Below are 15,885 nucleotides of genomic sequence, written 5' to 3' on the forward strand. Positions count from 1 at the left end.
ATGGAAGCAAAAAAGTTCGAGGCGCAAGGACATCACGGATAATCAAAAAGGTGGTGCTTGGGTTTAAACACAGCAGCCATTCGCGATTCCGCCATGATGGCAGCGTCAAGTAGAGGCAGCAGAGCCGTTCGAGGCATCTTCTCATGTAAGAAATTCATTCTTCACAGGAATCAATTGAAGACAAAAAGAAGAAGGACTAATATACGAAACCTCTTTTTCTTACTATATAGCATCCCCTACAATCTGCTCCAGATGCGCAACAACGCGATTCTACTCTGCGGCTGCAGCGACGGAGACAAAAGCTTCTGTTACTGATGCTGCTCCTCCTCCGGCTTCGACCAAAACACCTTATCCTTATGATATCCGCTCCGGCCTCGTCCTCACACGGCCGCCCCTCCTGACGAGAACCCTCCACCCGTTCGAGAACGCCTACTATTTCTACCAGAAGCGTCTGGAGGAACGTCTCAACACGCCCTTTATCACAAGCATATACTTCAAGCCCGACACGGCGGCGCAGCTAGACTGGAGCCTCAAGGTCCAGGAGCGAGGCGGCACGGTGGCCAAGGAGCTGGGGACGTACCACGGAAAGAGCTCCAAGGCGTGGGACGATGAGCTGAAAGTCGGCGACCAGCTGAGCTCGCAGGAGAGCGTGCTCAATAGTCTGCTCAAGGACGCTGCCGCGCGTGTGAGTGACGATGCGGAGGTCATTGCGCCGGAGGATGTCGTGCCTGTTGAGAGGCCGGCAGAGAGGCTGTCCGAGGCGGATAAGAAGAATGATGTGAGGCGGCTGGATCGCCAGATGGAGAGGACGCTCTATCTTGTTGTCAAGGGTCCGGATGGGTGGGGCTTCCCTGCTGATGTTCTCAAGGATGAGAACCTCCACGAGGTACGTCGAGGCGGACATATGCTTGATTTTTTTTTTTTTTTTTTATAAAAACAACGAGGGGCTAACAATGGAGCAGGGCGCAAAGAGAGTAATGGACCAAGCTGCCGGCGTCAACATGAACACCTGGCTCGTCGGCCGCGTCCCCGTCGCCCACGTCGTCCAGGAGCCCGTCCTAGGCAAAGACGGCGAGGTCCAGAAGATGGGCCAAAAGACCTTCTTCATCAAGGGAAGGATCATGGCTGGCCAGGCCGACCTGAAGGGCAACCCCTTTGGATACACAGACTTTAAGTGGTTGACACGGGAAGAGCTGGAGAAGGAGTTGGCGCCGGAGTACTTCCGTGGTGTTAGGAATATGATGGCTGATAGGTAAAAAAAGGAAGAAAAAGAAAACTTTGAAGGAAGGGAAAAAGGGAAAAGGGGGAATAGAAGGTGGGCAATTGATGTATATGATGATGAAGAAGATATGCCGAGATTCAGATTTGGCTATCTACGTGTAACATTACCGATTTGTATAATTTACACTTTTATTGTACAACAGCTTCACGGCGCCTGTGCATTATTCCTTGTTCTAGTTGTATGCCATATGCTTATCGGAGTGGTAAAACCGCTTGTGATATGAATGACGAAAACTGTACAATCAATAGTCTGAGCCGCAAGACGCTGTGCCGTTTGGCTTCCAAAATATTGTTTACAAAACACCAGTGCTTAGATATATTAGAGTCGAGCTGCCTGCACACAAACAATAAAAATATTTCATATCAAGCTGGCTAGAGCAGCCAAGATCATCCGGGTATAATCTCCAAACGTTGGCCTGCTCTACCTCGACTATATATAAGTTTGTTACGGGGAAGGGCTAATACCGAAAAAAAAAAAAATTGATCTCGTAAACATCAAAGAATCCTCCACACATTAGCCAGCGTCATCTCTTTCGTACAAATTATAGCAATATCCACCAGGCCTTCAAAATACACATGGGTTGTCCACTATACCCAACGCCGTACTCCGCCCTTCCCATTTTTTTCCTTTTTCCCCCAGGTTGTCTCAAATGCCAGCAGTACCTGAAGTTCAGTCAAGCGTCATACTATGATATACCAACATTCGCTCGCTATGTATTCTTTCTAGTTTGGCTTGGCCTGTCCCTCGACAAAATTGAGAGCATCTTCCGTGCTCACACAGTTGATTGAACTCGTCTTGCTGCGGAATGTAACACCATAGCACTTGTCTGCAATATGGACAATCTCGGGTCGGAAAGTAGTGCAAATGAACTGCGTGCCAGCCTCATTGGAGATGGACTCGAGGAGAGAAGCAACAGCAGTACGGTATTGCGCATCCAAATTGGCATCAACTTCGTCGAAAATAACCATAGGGCTGCTTTCGGTTTGCTGCAGTGCGAAAATGAGGCAGAGAGCACACAAACCTGGAGGATCTCGGAGTTAGCGGGGGGGTCCATAACATATATTTGAGGCTTATGCAGATGAATTCTGCAAGGGTATGACACTTACTCTTTTGACCGCCACTGAGCTGCTGAATCTTTTGCTGTTCATCAAGGTGCTTAGAGTTGAAAGACACGCTAATACCAACACCAATGTAATTCTCAACGCTGCCTCTGGCTTCTTCGTCTGACTCATCGGCATCTTGGCGACGATCTGTCTTTCGCTGAATGACCAGACGACCATGACCGGCCGGGACAAGCTTGCTGAAAATAGTGGCAAACTCCTTGGACACCTGCTTGAAGGTACGCTCAATGGCCTCGTCCTTTCGCCGATCGAGGTGCTCCACGAGCTCTTCAATCGATCCTTGAGAATCGTCCAATTCCTTTCGACGTTTCATCAGCTGCTCCTGCTGAGTCGTAAAGTTGTTGTACTGCTCAAAGGCCTTCTTGTTGACGTGCTTATACTTTTTCAGTGCCTCGTTGACCTTTTTCAGTTTTGATGTAATCTAGCCAGACAATTTGTTAGCTTCTCTCGGTCTGCCTCTCCAGCTGTCAGGAGAAGTCATGGGATGCTACGACTTACGGTGTTGGCTTGCATGTTTTCATATTTATCAAAAGCTTCCTCGGGCAATACTCCCAGCTCCCGAATATTCTTCGCGCACTCTGCCGCCTGTGAAATCAAGAGAGCCTTTCGCTGCAGTGTCTTCTCCATTCTCTTCTGCTGTTTCTCGATCCTCGTGGAAATTTCTAGCTGGACCTGCTCACGATTGACCTTTTCTGATTCAAACTGCTCCAAGCGAGAATTGAGCTCATCGAGTTTGGCCTCGGTCTCGTTCAAATCAGCTTCAACGGCCTTCAAAGCTTTCTGGGCCTTTTTCAATTCTCGCTCAGTTTCTTTCAAGGTGCCAGAAGCGCCACCAGAGGCGGAGTTTTCAAAGGCTTGGCTGTTGAGCTGGTCCAGCTTCATCTGTAGATTCTGCCGCAAGTCAATCTCCAGCAGCTGCTTCTGTCTTTCAAGAACTCGCCGGGCGTTGCTCATATCATTCCACTGCTTCTGGAGTTGCTGGACAGAAAGGCTTGATCCCTCGAGCTCTCGCTCCTCAGCTGCCGTAAGGGTCTTCTTGAAGTCTGTTCCTAGTTCAGCCTCGTGGGCTGCAACTTCTTGCAAGAATCCGCTCATATTCTTCTCAACTGCGTCTCGCCTCCTGATGGCCCCATCAAGGCGGTTCCTCTCGTTTTCGATATGAGAGGACCTATTTCGAAGCTCATGCTTCAACGGCTCGAAGCCATCTTCTGCTTGTCGGAGTCTCTGCTCGAATTTCTGAACTTCGGACATTGCGCCAGTAATTTCCTGGTCTTTGAGCTCAATCTGCCTACGGATATCGCGGGATTGTTCAACAAGCCGGTCAAACTCTTCTCTCCATTTGTTGGCGGCTCGTACAGCATCAAGGCGCGATTTTCGAGGATCAATATAACCACCAGTCATGGCACCTCTTTTGTTGGAAGTGTCACCCTCCGCAGTAATACCATCCACTCCATGACTCCTGGCATACTGAGCAGCCACGGCAAGGTTAGGGCATACAACAACCTTGCCGAATACCTGCTGGAATGCTTTCTCAAACCTGGAGTCGTAGCTGATCTTGCTCAAAAGGGGAACTGCGTCATTGGAATTTGGAAAGTTGACTTTGCGAGGACGAAGCTGAGCCAGTGGCATAAATGTTACTCGACCGCCATGCTGTTTGTACATGGTGTCTGCAAGATAAGTAGCAGTATCGGCATTGTCCACGACATAGTGGAACAAGCTGGCGCCAGCAATTTGCTCAACAGGTAGCCGGTATGCGTCGCTGACCTCCAGAAGGTCTGCCAGTGTTCCGTAGGCACCTGGGATATCTTGCTCCTGCTTCAATCGACGTATGGTGGCCAAACCTCGAGCGGTGGCTCCATCTACCGCATGGGCTAATTCTCTCTCAGCGTGCTCTTTCTCTTGCCTAGCGTTGGAAATAACAGTGTTCAGCTTGTCATCCTCTCGTCGAATCAGCTTTCGTTCGTCGTTTAATCTATCCAGTGTCGCTCGTGCCTGGGCAGCTTCGTCTACCACTTGGCCTCGGTCTCCACTCCAGTTGGCTAAACGTGAGCGCAGTGCAGCAACCTCGCTCTCGCCCTGTTCGATTGCCTTTTGCACTCTAACAACCTCCTCATCAGCATCTAGCTTGTTTGCCTTTTGAGTGCTAATGGTCAAGCTGAGTTCTTCAATTTCCTGTTTGAGCCAAGCATCGCGCTCGGAGCGATTCTTAAATCTGGAGCCGCGGCTTTGCTTTGCAAAGAGACGTGATCTTAGCGCCTCAACGGCGTCTAGCTGCCTTCTGACCTCATCTTCCTCATTCTTTGTTTGTGTATACTTTGGAAGTAGTCGCGACAGCTCCTTTTCCTTGGCTGCAATCTCATTCTGTACAGATGCGAGTTCAGAATCGTGGCGTTGCCGAGCCTGTTCCAGGGCGGACTGTCCTTCTCTTAGATTCTTTACTTTCAGCTCAACCTTGGCCAGCATCTTGGCGTTGTCGCGTCTATCTTCCTCCTGCTGGCGTCGATCGATTTGTAGAAGCTCCAATTCTCTTTCCAGCTTGTGAATTTCGACATCGATCTTGGAGATGGCCTTTTCTCCTTCCAGGAACTGGCCGCGGCTCGTGTCCGCATTATCAAGGCCGTCTTGCCTAGCGCTGTCAATTTCCTCTAGGGCGGCCTGGACAGTGGTTTGCTCCCTGTGGTGGTAGGCATATTCCAGACATTTCCTCTCTCGGTCTTTCTCTTGGAAACCACGCAGCTCTTCTTTTTCCTCCTCTAGCTCTGCCAGTCTCTCCTTGATATACTCAAGAAGCTCATCAATCTTCTCTCGCTTGTTGTTCGTCTCATTCATAATCTTGAGTGATTCGGCGCGGCGGGCTTCGTAAACTTGGGTACCCGCAACTTCTTTGAGCAGGTTCAATCGCTCAGACTCCTTCATGTTCGTCAAGGCAGTGACACGGCCCTGGGGCACAATATAGTACGGATTAGATCGTGAAAAGCCTGCCGCCTCCAGCAGGTTGGTGACGTCTGTCTTGGTCACAACCTTGCGGTCCACTGAGTATTCGTCCTTCTTGAGACCAATGGTACGTCGCAGCACAACTTCCTTGCCTCCGGTCGGAAATCGATCGTCGCTGTTGTCGAAGATAATCTCAACATAGGCCGACATGACGGCCGAGCCTGAGCCTTCGTGGAGAAGACCCTGGCGCTCTTCACGGCTCATTTGAGTGTATGCATCGCTGAGGACGAAGCGAATCGCCGCGAAGAAGTTACTCTTTCCCGATCCATTACGGCCGACGATGACGTTCGTCTTGGGGGAAAAGGGCTCAATGACCGTTTGGTCCTTGTAGCTACGGCGTCAAGTCAGCATAGTTACTATTGTGTCTCTTGGCGGGGTTGCGATTCCACACCTTTTGAAGCCCTGGATGATGATTTGCTTGATATACATGGTAGGCTGCGCGGGCGCCGGTGCGCAACATCCAAGGGACGAGGAGGCTGCGGATTTGAGATTCTGCCGGGAGTTTGCGCAAAATCAATAAAGTGCTAATGCGCTGCCAGCATGCGATGCGACGCGTCTCGTTTGGGCCCGCGATTAAACAGAGGCTCGAAGTCGCGTTGCACTACCAGCCCATCTAAGATTAGCGCCTAAAAAATAAGGTATCGATGGGAGCTCAGGCTGCTGAGCTGCTGGGTCTGGACTGGCGCCTGGAGCTGCCACTAGTAGTGTTGCTTTTGTACTACCCTAGAGTTTGTCCAAAAGCCAGCAAAATATCAGCCATTCAAGCATGAAGAATTGCAATTGAAAAAAAAAAAAAAAAAAAAAAGTCATTAATGGTCTACAGCAGCTTGAGAGATAGCAGCTTGAGAGCTGTTGAGTGGTTTTTACGAGGGTAGACAACGAGATATATCATTGTGCAATCCTATCAATCGCATATGGCTGCTGAGGCGTGGGGGGCAAGCCTGCCTGTGTACTAGCAGAGAAAACTGCGAACGCACGCGAAATATCCCGAGCTGTAACCTTTGCAATTCTCTTGTTGCTGAATGTGAGAAATAGATACACGCACTAGTTGTTTCTTGGCCTCTCTTATTTCATTCTTCTTCCGTGATACAATCGAGTAATTCCATGCAAGCAAAGGGTAGAGCATAAAACTCCCGTTGCAAGCACGCAGCTCTACCATCAACTACAACGATATCCTACTGCCCCTACTGCTCCTACCACACATATATGTGGAATACAAAAGAGCTCTGTATGAATCTCAACGTTGGTATTCTTCTTTGTGTGTAGAGTGCAAGTAGGGAAAGCTACTGGTTAATACCTATGCCTGCTAATAAGGCACGTGCGGAACATGCGGGAAGCAATTGATAGCTGGTCAGTTCTAAATAGAAAAGGAACATTAAAGAGAAAATAACAATGAAAATGCCATAAACTTTGAGACATTCGTGCATTTTACTGTTGGTATGCCGTCATCCGAATTCACAACCACGCTACCAAGTGCCAGCAGGTACTGCGGGAAGAGCGTGGACAGACCATTGTGCGTACTGATCGTCATAGGCAGGTGGATAATGCAGAAGCCAGGCCTAACAAGCTGCGGATCGATGGCGTGTGTTTGACCAACCACTGCTGAGCAGCAGGGACAATAGCGTCTCACGGCAATTTTAGATTACGCCCAAACGGGTCGATCTAGACAAGTCAGATCTGACCTTGCACCAACCAGCCATGGCCGCGCATGTCTCAAGAAGCCAAGCGGAGAAAAAATTTGCGACATGGCATGTAAGGGGCTGCGCTTTTCGACAATCGTATACGCAGTTGGGACAAAGCTCCATGCAGAAAAGAAGCCGCTAAGAAAGCGAAGCAGCGCTTCTTTTCCCTAGGGCGATCAGGGGACGAACGCCCACTCGGTCTAGGCTTGTGTTCCCCAGTTTGATGAGATGAAGAGACGATTTCACCAGGTCAGTGACATGCTCTAAAATTGGCACTGTCGAGAGCTGCATAGGCACTGGGGCGAAAGTTGTCCCAAAAACAACACTGCATGGAGCTACCAGCCCTACGCAAACGGATGGCTTTTCGCCTAATAAAGCACATTTGCCTATCGCGTACCATCTGTGTGGCCAAGGTAGAGAAAGCAACGCAAATTGATGAACGCGTCCGGCAGCATGGCCAAAGTTGGATGGACAAGGCTGCGGAGGGTTGGCACCCGGTATCTGCCGGGGAGGAAAGCATATTCTGGCATGCCTGGTCTTCCCCTCCCCAAGCATGGTGGCCTCCAGATCCTTGCGTGCCTATTCCATCTCTGCTGTCGCTGCGATTCTATACCTCGCGGCAATCCTGCATCACTCGGAATCGGGACTGAGCCTATCTCGATAGACCGGCACATTAGCAAGCACCTAAGAACGGCAGTAAAGATTATTGACGTGTCAGCTGTACCCGTGTCGATGCGCTCGCCTATATGCACGCCGCAGAAAGAGATCAGTCCTTTCGCGAAGCAGCATGGCCTGCTCTGTACTTGAAAATAGGCATGCCAGCCTTGCTCCGTACTCGCCCGGGTAATTGCTTCCTCTCTTCCGCTCAGCAGCAGGAAGAGAATCACGAGCCAAAGCAAGATCCATCCATGGAGCAGGCTATTACCGCCTTCATACTCATCATACAAGTAAAGATGATTGATGGATGAGAAAATGGGTAGATGGACTGCTACTGAAAGGCACAAAGTATCAGTGAAATATAGCACTGCCTGGGGTTAGGTACTCGATAGCTCTGATCGGGGCCAAATAATCCGTATCAGTAGGGCACATGGGAGCCGGCGCACTGGCGCTGCTTTGTGCAGGTACTACGCCATTTGAGTCCTAGAATCAACGATGAGAGACAGGCGCCCCGCTTTTCTCGCGCTAGAGAGGCATTAGGGACATTAAGCGAGCCCGTTGGCTGATGGGATGGCAGCGTGTATAAAAATACAGGCATAGACATATAGAAAGCCCGGCCTGCCCTCCACTCAATTCTCCCCGTCCCAGCCCTGCCCGACCTTCTGCCATAGTCGCATCGGCCAGCGTCGCGAGCCCAGAGCGCAGCAGCACAGAGGCAAACCAGCGCCACGCACCGCCCACTTGCTCGACTCGCCGCCACTGCTGCGCTGCGCTGCATCGCTGCCTTACTCGTACGTGTCCCAGCTGAGAGTCCAATGCATTACAGCACAGACAACGCTACTGATGCTTATTTTTTTTCCAATCACGTTGACGCACGCAATTTCGAACACGGATGTCCATACTGACTTACAGCCGTCAGGCAGTTATTTTCAGACTGAACCAGCCCGGCCTAGCTCAATTGCTGCCTTCAGGCTCTTGCCGGCACAGCACGCACACAAGGTAGCAGCAGCTCTCCACGCTTGCGCGCATCCATCGTTTCGCACGCGATCATTGGACGGCCCTCTCTTGTTTTTGCTTCTGGCCCCTCCAGCCGCCTCCAGCACTCCTGCCCAATAGCGCATGCGCCATTGAGAGCTGCGCGAACCAGCCCCCAACCCCCGGTCCCAGCTGCCTTGCCGGGTACTTGCCACGGTGACGGGTACCTGCCCACGCCGGCGCTGACCGATATAAACCACCGATCGCATCGCATCGCCGCGCATTCGGTCGCATCTGAATCTGCCTCTTTGCTCAGCCGCATTTTGCACCTGGCCACGCTCCCGCCCTCTCGGTGCATCACACTGCATCGGTAGGGCTCATCCCAGCGCACCGGCACTGTTGATACTGACACAGGCAAGTTCTCCCACTCTCTGCCGCGCCGTGTTTCATTACGCCATTCCGTCCTGCCATGCTCTTCCCCATTTCGTCGCCCCATCCCATCCCTGTCACCCTAGCCGCTGATTTACATGCTATCGATGCACACCTTATCTTATCTGCGATTGTCGCCTTCACCATCGACATCGCTGCTGCAATTCATGTACTTGCTTCTGGTATCCCCAGGCTGCTGCATCTCACTGTTATTCCACTGCTATTCCATTGTTTGCACCACTGCTCCCTCAAGTAATACCAGCCCTGGATGGGTTTTGAAGCCCTGTGGCACGTTGCGTGTGCGTTGTGCGCCTCTGCTGGACTTAGCGCCGCATCACTGCCCTGCAACTGCTGCTATTTTGAATTTCTTCACTGCGCATAGCCCATGAGCTTCGACACAAAGCATGTAGCTGCATTTTTCGCACATGCGCCTGATGCGCTGCAATGCAAATGGACAGACCACCTAAACTTGCAATCAGAAATGCTGCCACATCTATTTCAGCTTTAATCGATCACAGATTCTTGCCTGCTGCTGCTTCTACTTCTCGGACTTGCACGCCAACTACTAGTGATGCCAACTAACCGGATGCACAGAGCTTCTATCTCATTATGCCATGAGCCCCAAAACATCATTCATATACCACTCTAATACGACGACACAATGACTTCCAGGTAAGCTTCTCATCCAATTTCCCTTCTTCGGCGGCAGAGCTTGTGACTAACGCTTTCTCGACAGACTTGATCGATTAGTTACGTGAGTTTCTTTATTCCTCCCAATAACCCGCTCACAGTGCCTATCCATTGTTCCATATCTTAAAACCAAAATCCCCATAGCTGACCAATTCCTTTAGTATCCTCGAGACGGGGAGCACCCGGCTCATTCGGGACACTGCAGTCAATCAGCTCGCTGACTGGCAAAAGCAACACCCCGATGAACTTTTTAATCTCTTGTCACGGGTAATTCCGTATCTTCGCTACAAAGACTGGGAGACGAGGACGACAGCGGCCAAGGCTATCGGTAAAATTATAGAGAATGCCCCGCTCTATGATCCTAATTCAGGAGATGCTGCAAGTGAACCTAAGAAAGAAGACAGCTCACCTGAAAATGGCGCAATCAAGAAGGAGGAAGATAACAAAGCGTTATCGGTTCTTTCCGACGACGAAGTGTTTAGGCTTGAGACACTCGATGTGGACACCATCTTGAAATTTGGCCGGCCGCTTCTACGTGGCGGCGGTATAGAGTACAACCTTGCTTCCCTCGATCCTCAGGCCCGTTTAGAGTACCAGAAGAAGACACTCTTAGGTCGACTTGGCTTGCTGGGGAGGAAATTCGAAGACGAAGAAATTATTGTAGGGGATGGGGTGCCCAAAACACCCCTTGATACCTCCAATGGTAATAATTTCAACAAAGGCGAGGGAACGCAATCCCAGAGTCAGGCCGCAGAAGAGTCCCAGCTTAGTTCAAGGCAACTGAACGTGCTGAAACGGAAACGAAAGAAGGAGGCAATGAAAGCACAAGGCAAAGGCGGCTTCGGAGATCTCTCTTTGCGACGCACGACAACTGCTGGATCTGAAGGATTTGGAGACGACACCCCGACGGGAGAACACGAATCGAAGAAGAATGGGAAGGTAAATGACTACTTTAATCTCGAACGCCCAGCCGACCTCGACGAAGATGCCAAAGTTGTTAGCGAATTCAAAGGATCAGTGATGCAAATCAAATCTGAACTCGAGGCCGAGGAGTCTATGGAGGGCGCTGAGTGGCCGTACGAGCGGCTGTGCGAATTTCTCAAGATTGACCTTTTTGACTCCTCATGGGAAACGCGACACGGCGCTGCCATGGCACTGCGTGAGGTTCTCCGAGTCCACGGTGGCGGGGCTGGGAGAGTTCGGGGCAAGTCAGTCGAGGACAACAACGACCTAAATCGTGGATGGCTCAACGATGTTGCCTGCAGGCTTTGCTGCGTTCTGATGCTGGATCGGTTTACCGACTACAGTTCTGATACATCAGTTGCCCCCATCAGGGAAACAATCGGACAGACTCTTGGTGCTGTGCTCAAACATGTGCCTTCCGAATCGGTTTACGACATCTACCGAATCCTCTACCGGATGGTAATGCATGAAGATCTTAAATTGGACTCTCCCATCTGGGCTGTTTGCCATGGCGGCATGATCGGCCTTAGATATGTTGTTGCTGTTAGGAAAGACCTGCTCCTCCAAGATGGGGATATGATTGACGGTGTCATCAAAGCCGTGATGAAGGGCCTAGGTGACAATGACGACGATGTTCGGTCAGTCAGTGCCGCCACTCTGATACCCATGGCTCAAGAGTTTGTCACGATGCGGCCGGCAGCCCTCGATGGCCTGACTAATATCGTGTGGGAGAGCCTGTCCAACTTGGGCGACGATTTGAGCGCTAGCACGGGCCGAATCATGGATCTTCTTGCTACTCTTTGTGGCTTCCCTCAAGTTCTCGAATCGATGAAGTCTTCTGCTGCTCAAGATGAAGAGCGATCTTTCACTTTACTGGTTCCGCGCCTTTATCCATTTTTACGTCACACAATCACGTCTGTTCGGCTTGCTGTACTGAAAGCTCTTCTCACTTTTGCGAATCTTGGCGATGATACATCACAGGGCTGGCTCAACGGGAGAATCCTCCGCCTCATCTTCCAGAATATCCTTGTTGAGAGGGATAAGGAAACCCTTGACATGTCCTTGCAGCTCTGGAGTGCTCTCGTCCGCACATTAGCAAAGAATCCTGCCATCCTTGCTGACGAATTTGCTCCTCACATTGACAACCTGATGCAGTTGACGCTGCATCCCATTGGCGTATCACGGCATCCGATCCCCATGCATGCCGGCCTATTCCAGAAGCCCTCCGGTGGTAGCTACTCGGCGTCAGGGCCGATGCAACCTAGTGGGCGGCGGCTTTCCTCGCCTGATGGCCTTGATCGACCAGTAAAACGTCGCCGTAAATCCACCAGGGTCGAAGAGCCCACACCTGCCGGCCTTACACATGATGTAGATGGCCACATGATGCAAGGCGACATTGATCTCGTTGGTCTGGATGTGCTGATTCGGTCAAGAGTCTCGGCTGCTCAGGCCATGGGCCTCGTCATGTCCTTGGTCCCTTCAGGAAACCTTGATGATTATGATGCCCTGCTTATACCAGGCCTTACTTCCGCCTTCTCCTCCACACAGCTGACTGCTTGTCTCGTCATTGACGAATTTGCGAGAAATTGCCAAACAGCCGAAGATCCTGGCCGCTACTTGGATCATTTGCAGCGGATCGTGGAATCAGATCGCCCTTCAGCCTACAGAGATTTGGTGACCTTTGTGCAGAGAGCGAGGAGCCTTTGCCAGCAACTGCTTCATCTATTCCGCGACCATGGCAAAGTCCCCCATAGCAAGCTGCCTACCCTCCCTGTCGTGGTTCAAGGCGAAGCTGAAGCTGGTCCTAGCGCCTTTTCTATTACGACCGCGGAAAAATGCGTGGGTGAAGATTTCGAGAGGCTCAAGAAGCTTATGCCTCCTGGTCAACGGCTGATCGCTGGCCAGCAGCTAGCCGACGCTCGCGACAACACAGTATCAGCTATAGAAGAAGCCAAGGCATTCAAGGATGCCCGCGACGTTAGAATCAAGGCTGGCGCAGCTTGCGCCATGGTGGCCATGAAACTGTTGCCTAAGAAGCCCAGCCCTCTCATCAAAGGCATTATGGATTCCATCAAGACTGAAGAGAATCACCAGCTCCAGAGCCGCTCATCAGAAGCCATCGCAAAACTTGTTCAACTATTCGCAGAAAAAGGAAGGCGTGGTCCTGCGGACAAGGTTGTCGCCAATTTGGTCAAATTTTCTTGCGTGGAAGTGGCTGAAACCCCAGAGTTCCCCGTTCATGCTACTAAAACCAGCTGCATTCTCTCCATGCAGAAGGAAGAAGACCGCGTTGATCATCCAGATGCCGCCAAGTGGGCGAGGGAAGCCAAGGCTGCTAGGATCACGCGCAGAGGTGCAAAGGAAGCCTTGGAGATACTGTCAAAGACGTACGGCGCAACCTTGTTCGACTCTGTACCAAGTCTGAAGGGCTTCATGAAAGATGCGCTAGTCAAGGCCTTCACAGCAGACTTGCCTTTAGAAGCCCGAGATCCTGAGCTAGCATTCGGTCAGGAGATTGTCGATGCAATGTCAGTTATTCGGACCATGACGCCTACCTTGGATAAGAGCCTTCACCCATTTGTTATGGAGATGATGCCGCTTGTTATCAAGGCCCTGCATTCTGATCTCTCGGTTTTCCGCTACATGGCCGCCAAATGTCTAGCTACTATATGCAGTGTCATTACTGTGGATGGAATGACGGCGTTGGTGGAAAAGGTCTTGCCGTCAATCAGCAACCCTCTTGACCTCAATTTCCGCCAAGGCGTGATTGAAGCCATCTACCATCTGATTGCCGTCATGGGCGACGCGATTCTCCCCTATGTCATCTTCTTGATTGTACCTGTTCTTGGCCGAATGAGTGATTCCGACAATGAGATTCGTCTCATTGCTACCACGTCTTTCGCCACACTGGTCAAACTAGTGCCCCTCGAGGCTGGGATTCCCGATCCGCCTGGCCTGTCCGAAGAGCTTCTCAAGGGTCGAGACCGAGAACGAACATTCATCGCCCAGCTTCTCGATCCCAAGAAAGTCGAACCGTTCCAGATCCCCGTGGCTATCAAGGCAGAACTTCGTTCATACCAACAAGATGGTGTTAACTGGCTCAATTTTCTCAACAAATATCACCTCCATGGTATTCTTTGCGATGACATGGGCCTCGGAAAAACTCTGCAGACCATTTGTATCGTGGCCAGTGATCATCATCAGCGCCAGGAAGAGTTTGCAAAAACGCAAGCCCCTGATGTAAGGCGGCTGCCGTCTCTGATTGTATGCCCTCCTACACTATCAGGTCACTGGCAACAGGAGATTAAGACGTATGCTCCCTTCCTCAGCGTTACTGCGTATGTTGGGCCTCCAATAGAGCGCAAAGCCATGAAAGATAGACTTGGCGACACCGATATTGTTATTACATCATATGACGTTACAAGAAATGACTCGGAAATTCTGGAGAAACACAGTTGGAATTATGTTGTCCTGGATGAGGGTCACTTGATAAAAAACCCCAAAGCCAAGATCACCCAGGCTGTGAAGAGGCTGGCCAGTAACCACCGACTTATCCTTACGGGCACGCCAATTCAAAACAACGTGTTGGAACTCTGGTCTTTGTTTGACTTTCTTATGCCGGGATTCCTTGGAGCCGAAAAAGTGTTTTTGGACCGATTCGCGAAGCCTATTGCGGCAAGTCGATATAGCAAAGCGTCTTCTAAGGAGCAAGAAGCTGGAGCCTTGGCGATTGAGGCTCTGCACAAACAAGTGCTTCCCTTCTTGCTCCGTCGCCTCAAGGAAGAAGTGTTGAACGACTTACCCCCCAAGATTCTACAGAATTACTACTGCGATCTCAGCGATCTACAAAAGAAGTTATTCGAAGACTTTACTAAGAAACAGGGCAAGAAAATTCAAGCGGAGGCTGGTCGAGAAGATAAAGAGGCCAAACAGCACATCTTCCAAGCTCTGCAATATATGCGAAAGCTGTGCAACTCTCCTGCCATGGTTATGAAACCAGGAAGCGATCTGTATGCCGAGACACAAAAGATTCTTCAGAAGCAGGGAACATCCATCGAGGATGCTCACCATGCACCGAAGCTCACGGCTCTTAAAGATCTCTTGATTGATTGTGGCATTGGCGACGATAGAGATGATGCCAACGATCCACTATACCAGCCCATCAAACCTCATCGTGCCCTCATTTTCTGCCAAATGAAGGAAATGTTAGACATGGTCCAGACCAAGGTGCTCAAAGAAATGCTACCCTCGGTTTCCTATCTGAGGCTTGATGGATCGGTCGAGGCGAACAAGAGACAAGACATTGTCAACAAGTTTAACAGCGACCCTTCATACGATGTGCTCTTGTTGACCACCAGTGTTGGCGGTCTCGGTCTGAATCTTACTGGTGCAGATACAGTCATATTCGTGGAGCACGACTGGAATCCGCAGAAAGACTTGCAAGCTATGGACCGCGCTCACCGAATCGGTCAAAAGAAGGTGGTCAACGTCTATCGTCTCATTACTCGTGGCACATTGGAGGAGAAGATCCTCAGCCTCCAGCGTTTCAAGATTGATGTGGCCTCTACAGTTGTCAACCAGCAGAATGCCGGCCTGGCGACGATGGACACGGACCAGATTCTTGATTTGTTCAATCTGGGAGACACAGGACCGAGTCTCATATCCGATAAGCCGCAGAATGGTATCGATGGAAGGGAGGAAGATATGGTTGATCTCGAAACTGGTGATGTTTTACGGCAGCCGGGCAAAAAGGCGTGGCTGGACGATTTGGGAGAGTTGTGGGATAACAAGCAGTACGAAGAGAGTTTCGACTTGGACGATTTCATGAAGACCATGGCGTGAACGGATAGCAGATTATACATAGGAGCTGGCTCTTAAGACGTGGAAGGGAATGGTACAAAAAGAGGAAAAGAGGTTAAAACAATAGCTACATACAAAATATTAATTCATCCTGCTAGGGTTTTTATTTTGCCCTGGTACTCGTCATATCTTGACAATCAAATGGCTTTCTCTTAGGCTGTACTATGATAGATTTCACTTGTGGGTTATCGAAATCGCATGGGTACCTAGGTGTGTGAGATGAGTGAGGTGT

At 50.5% G+C, this 15,885-nt stretch overlaps 4 protein-coding genes across 4 annotated transcripts; 3 read left to right on the top strand and 1 right to left on the bottom strand.

Moving 5' to 3' along the window:
- Positions 1-93: 93 nt before the first annotated feature.
- On the top strand, positions 94-1,256 carry TrAtP1_000685 (mitochondrial 54S ribosomal protein mL46; the record flags this gene model as incomplete). The annotated part of the gene is made up of 3 exons (XM_014090696.2): positions 94-145; positions 231-886; positions 963-1,256. 3 exons carry the CDS (start codon positions 94-96, stop codon positions 1,254-1,256), a joined length of 1,002 nt encoding a protein of 333 aa, XP_013946171.2.
- A 362-nt stretch (positions 1,257-1,618) lies between these two features.
- TrAtP1_000686 (uncharacterized protein) lies at positions 1,619-5,984 on the bottom strand. Its single transcript, XM_014090697.2, has 4 exons — positions 5,789-5,984; positions 2,902-5,728; positions 2,389-2,824; positions 1,619-2,303 (listed from the first exon to the last, which is right to left on the bottom strand). The coding sequence occupies exons 1-4, from the start codon at positions 5,824-5,826 to the stop codon at positions 2,005-2,007; spliced, it is 3,600 nt and encodes a 1,199-aa protein (XP_013946172.1). The 5' UTR covers positions 5,827-5,984; the 3' UTR covers positions 1,619-2,004.
- A 1,841-nt stretch (positions 5,985-7,825) lies between these two features.
- Positions 7,826-8,674, top strand: TrAtP1_000687 (uncharacterized protein; the record flags this gene model as incomplete). The annotated part of the gene is made up of 3 exons (XM_066110690.1): positions 7,826-8,026; positions 8,337-8,527; positions 8,656-8,674. The coding sequence occupies 3 exons, from the start codon at positions 7,826-7,828 to the stop codon at positions 8,672-8,674; spliced, it is 411 nt and encodes a 136-aa protein (XP_065966763.1).
- On the top strand, positions 8,359-15,771 carry TrAtP1_000688 (uncharacterized protein). The gene is made up of 5 exons (XM_014090698.2): positions 8,359-8,527; positions 8,670-9,125; positions 9,735-9,812; positions 9,877-9,894; positions 9,992-15,771. Exons 3-5 carry the CDS (start codon positions 9,802-9,804, stop codon positions 15,633-15,635), a joined length of 5,673 nt encoding a protein of 1,890 aa, XP_013946173.1. The 5' UTR covers positions 8,359-8,527; positions 8,670-9,125; positions 9,735-9,801; the 3' UTR covers positions 15,636-15,771.
- Positions 15,772-15,885: the final 114 nt, after the last annotated feature.

The sequence above is a fragment of the Trichoderma atroviride genome, chromosome 1, assembly GCF_020647795.1.
Source record: "Trichoderma atroviride chromosome 1, complete sequence".
In the NCBI taxonomy this organism is placed as follows: Eukaryota; Fungi; Ascomycota; class Sordariomycetes; order Hypocreales; family Hypocreaceae; genus Trichoderma; species Trichoderma atroviride.

Bases quoted from the DNA above. Each gene is read 5' to 3' on its own strand.
- TrAtP1_000686 (XM_014090697.2), bottom strand. From the start codon at position 5,826: ATGTATATCAAGCAAATCATCATCCAGGGCTTCAAAAG. The intron at 5,729-5,788 runs GTGTGGAATCGC...TTGACGCCGTAG, and splicing joins ATCATCCAGGGCTTCAAAAG to CTACAAGGACCAAACGGTCA. The intron at 2,825-2,901 runs GTAAGTCGTAGC...TTGTCTGGCTAG, and splicing joins AAAACATGCAAGCCAACACC to ATTACATCAAAACTGAAAAA.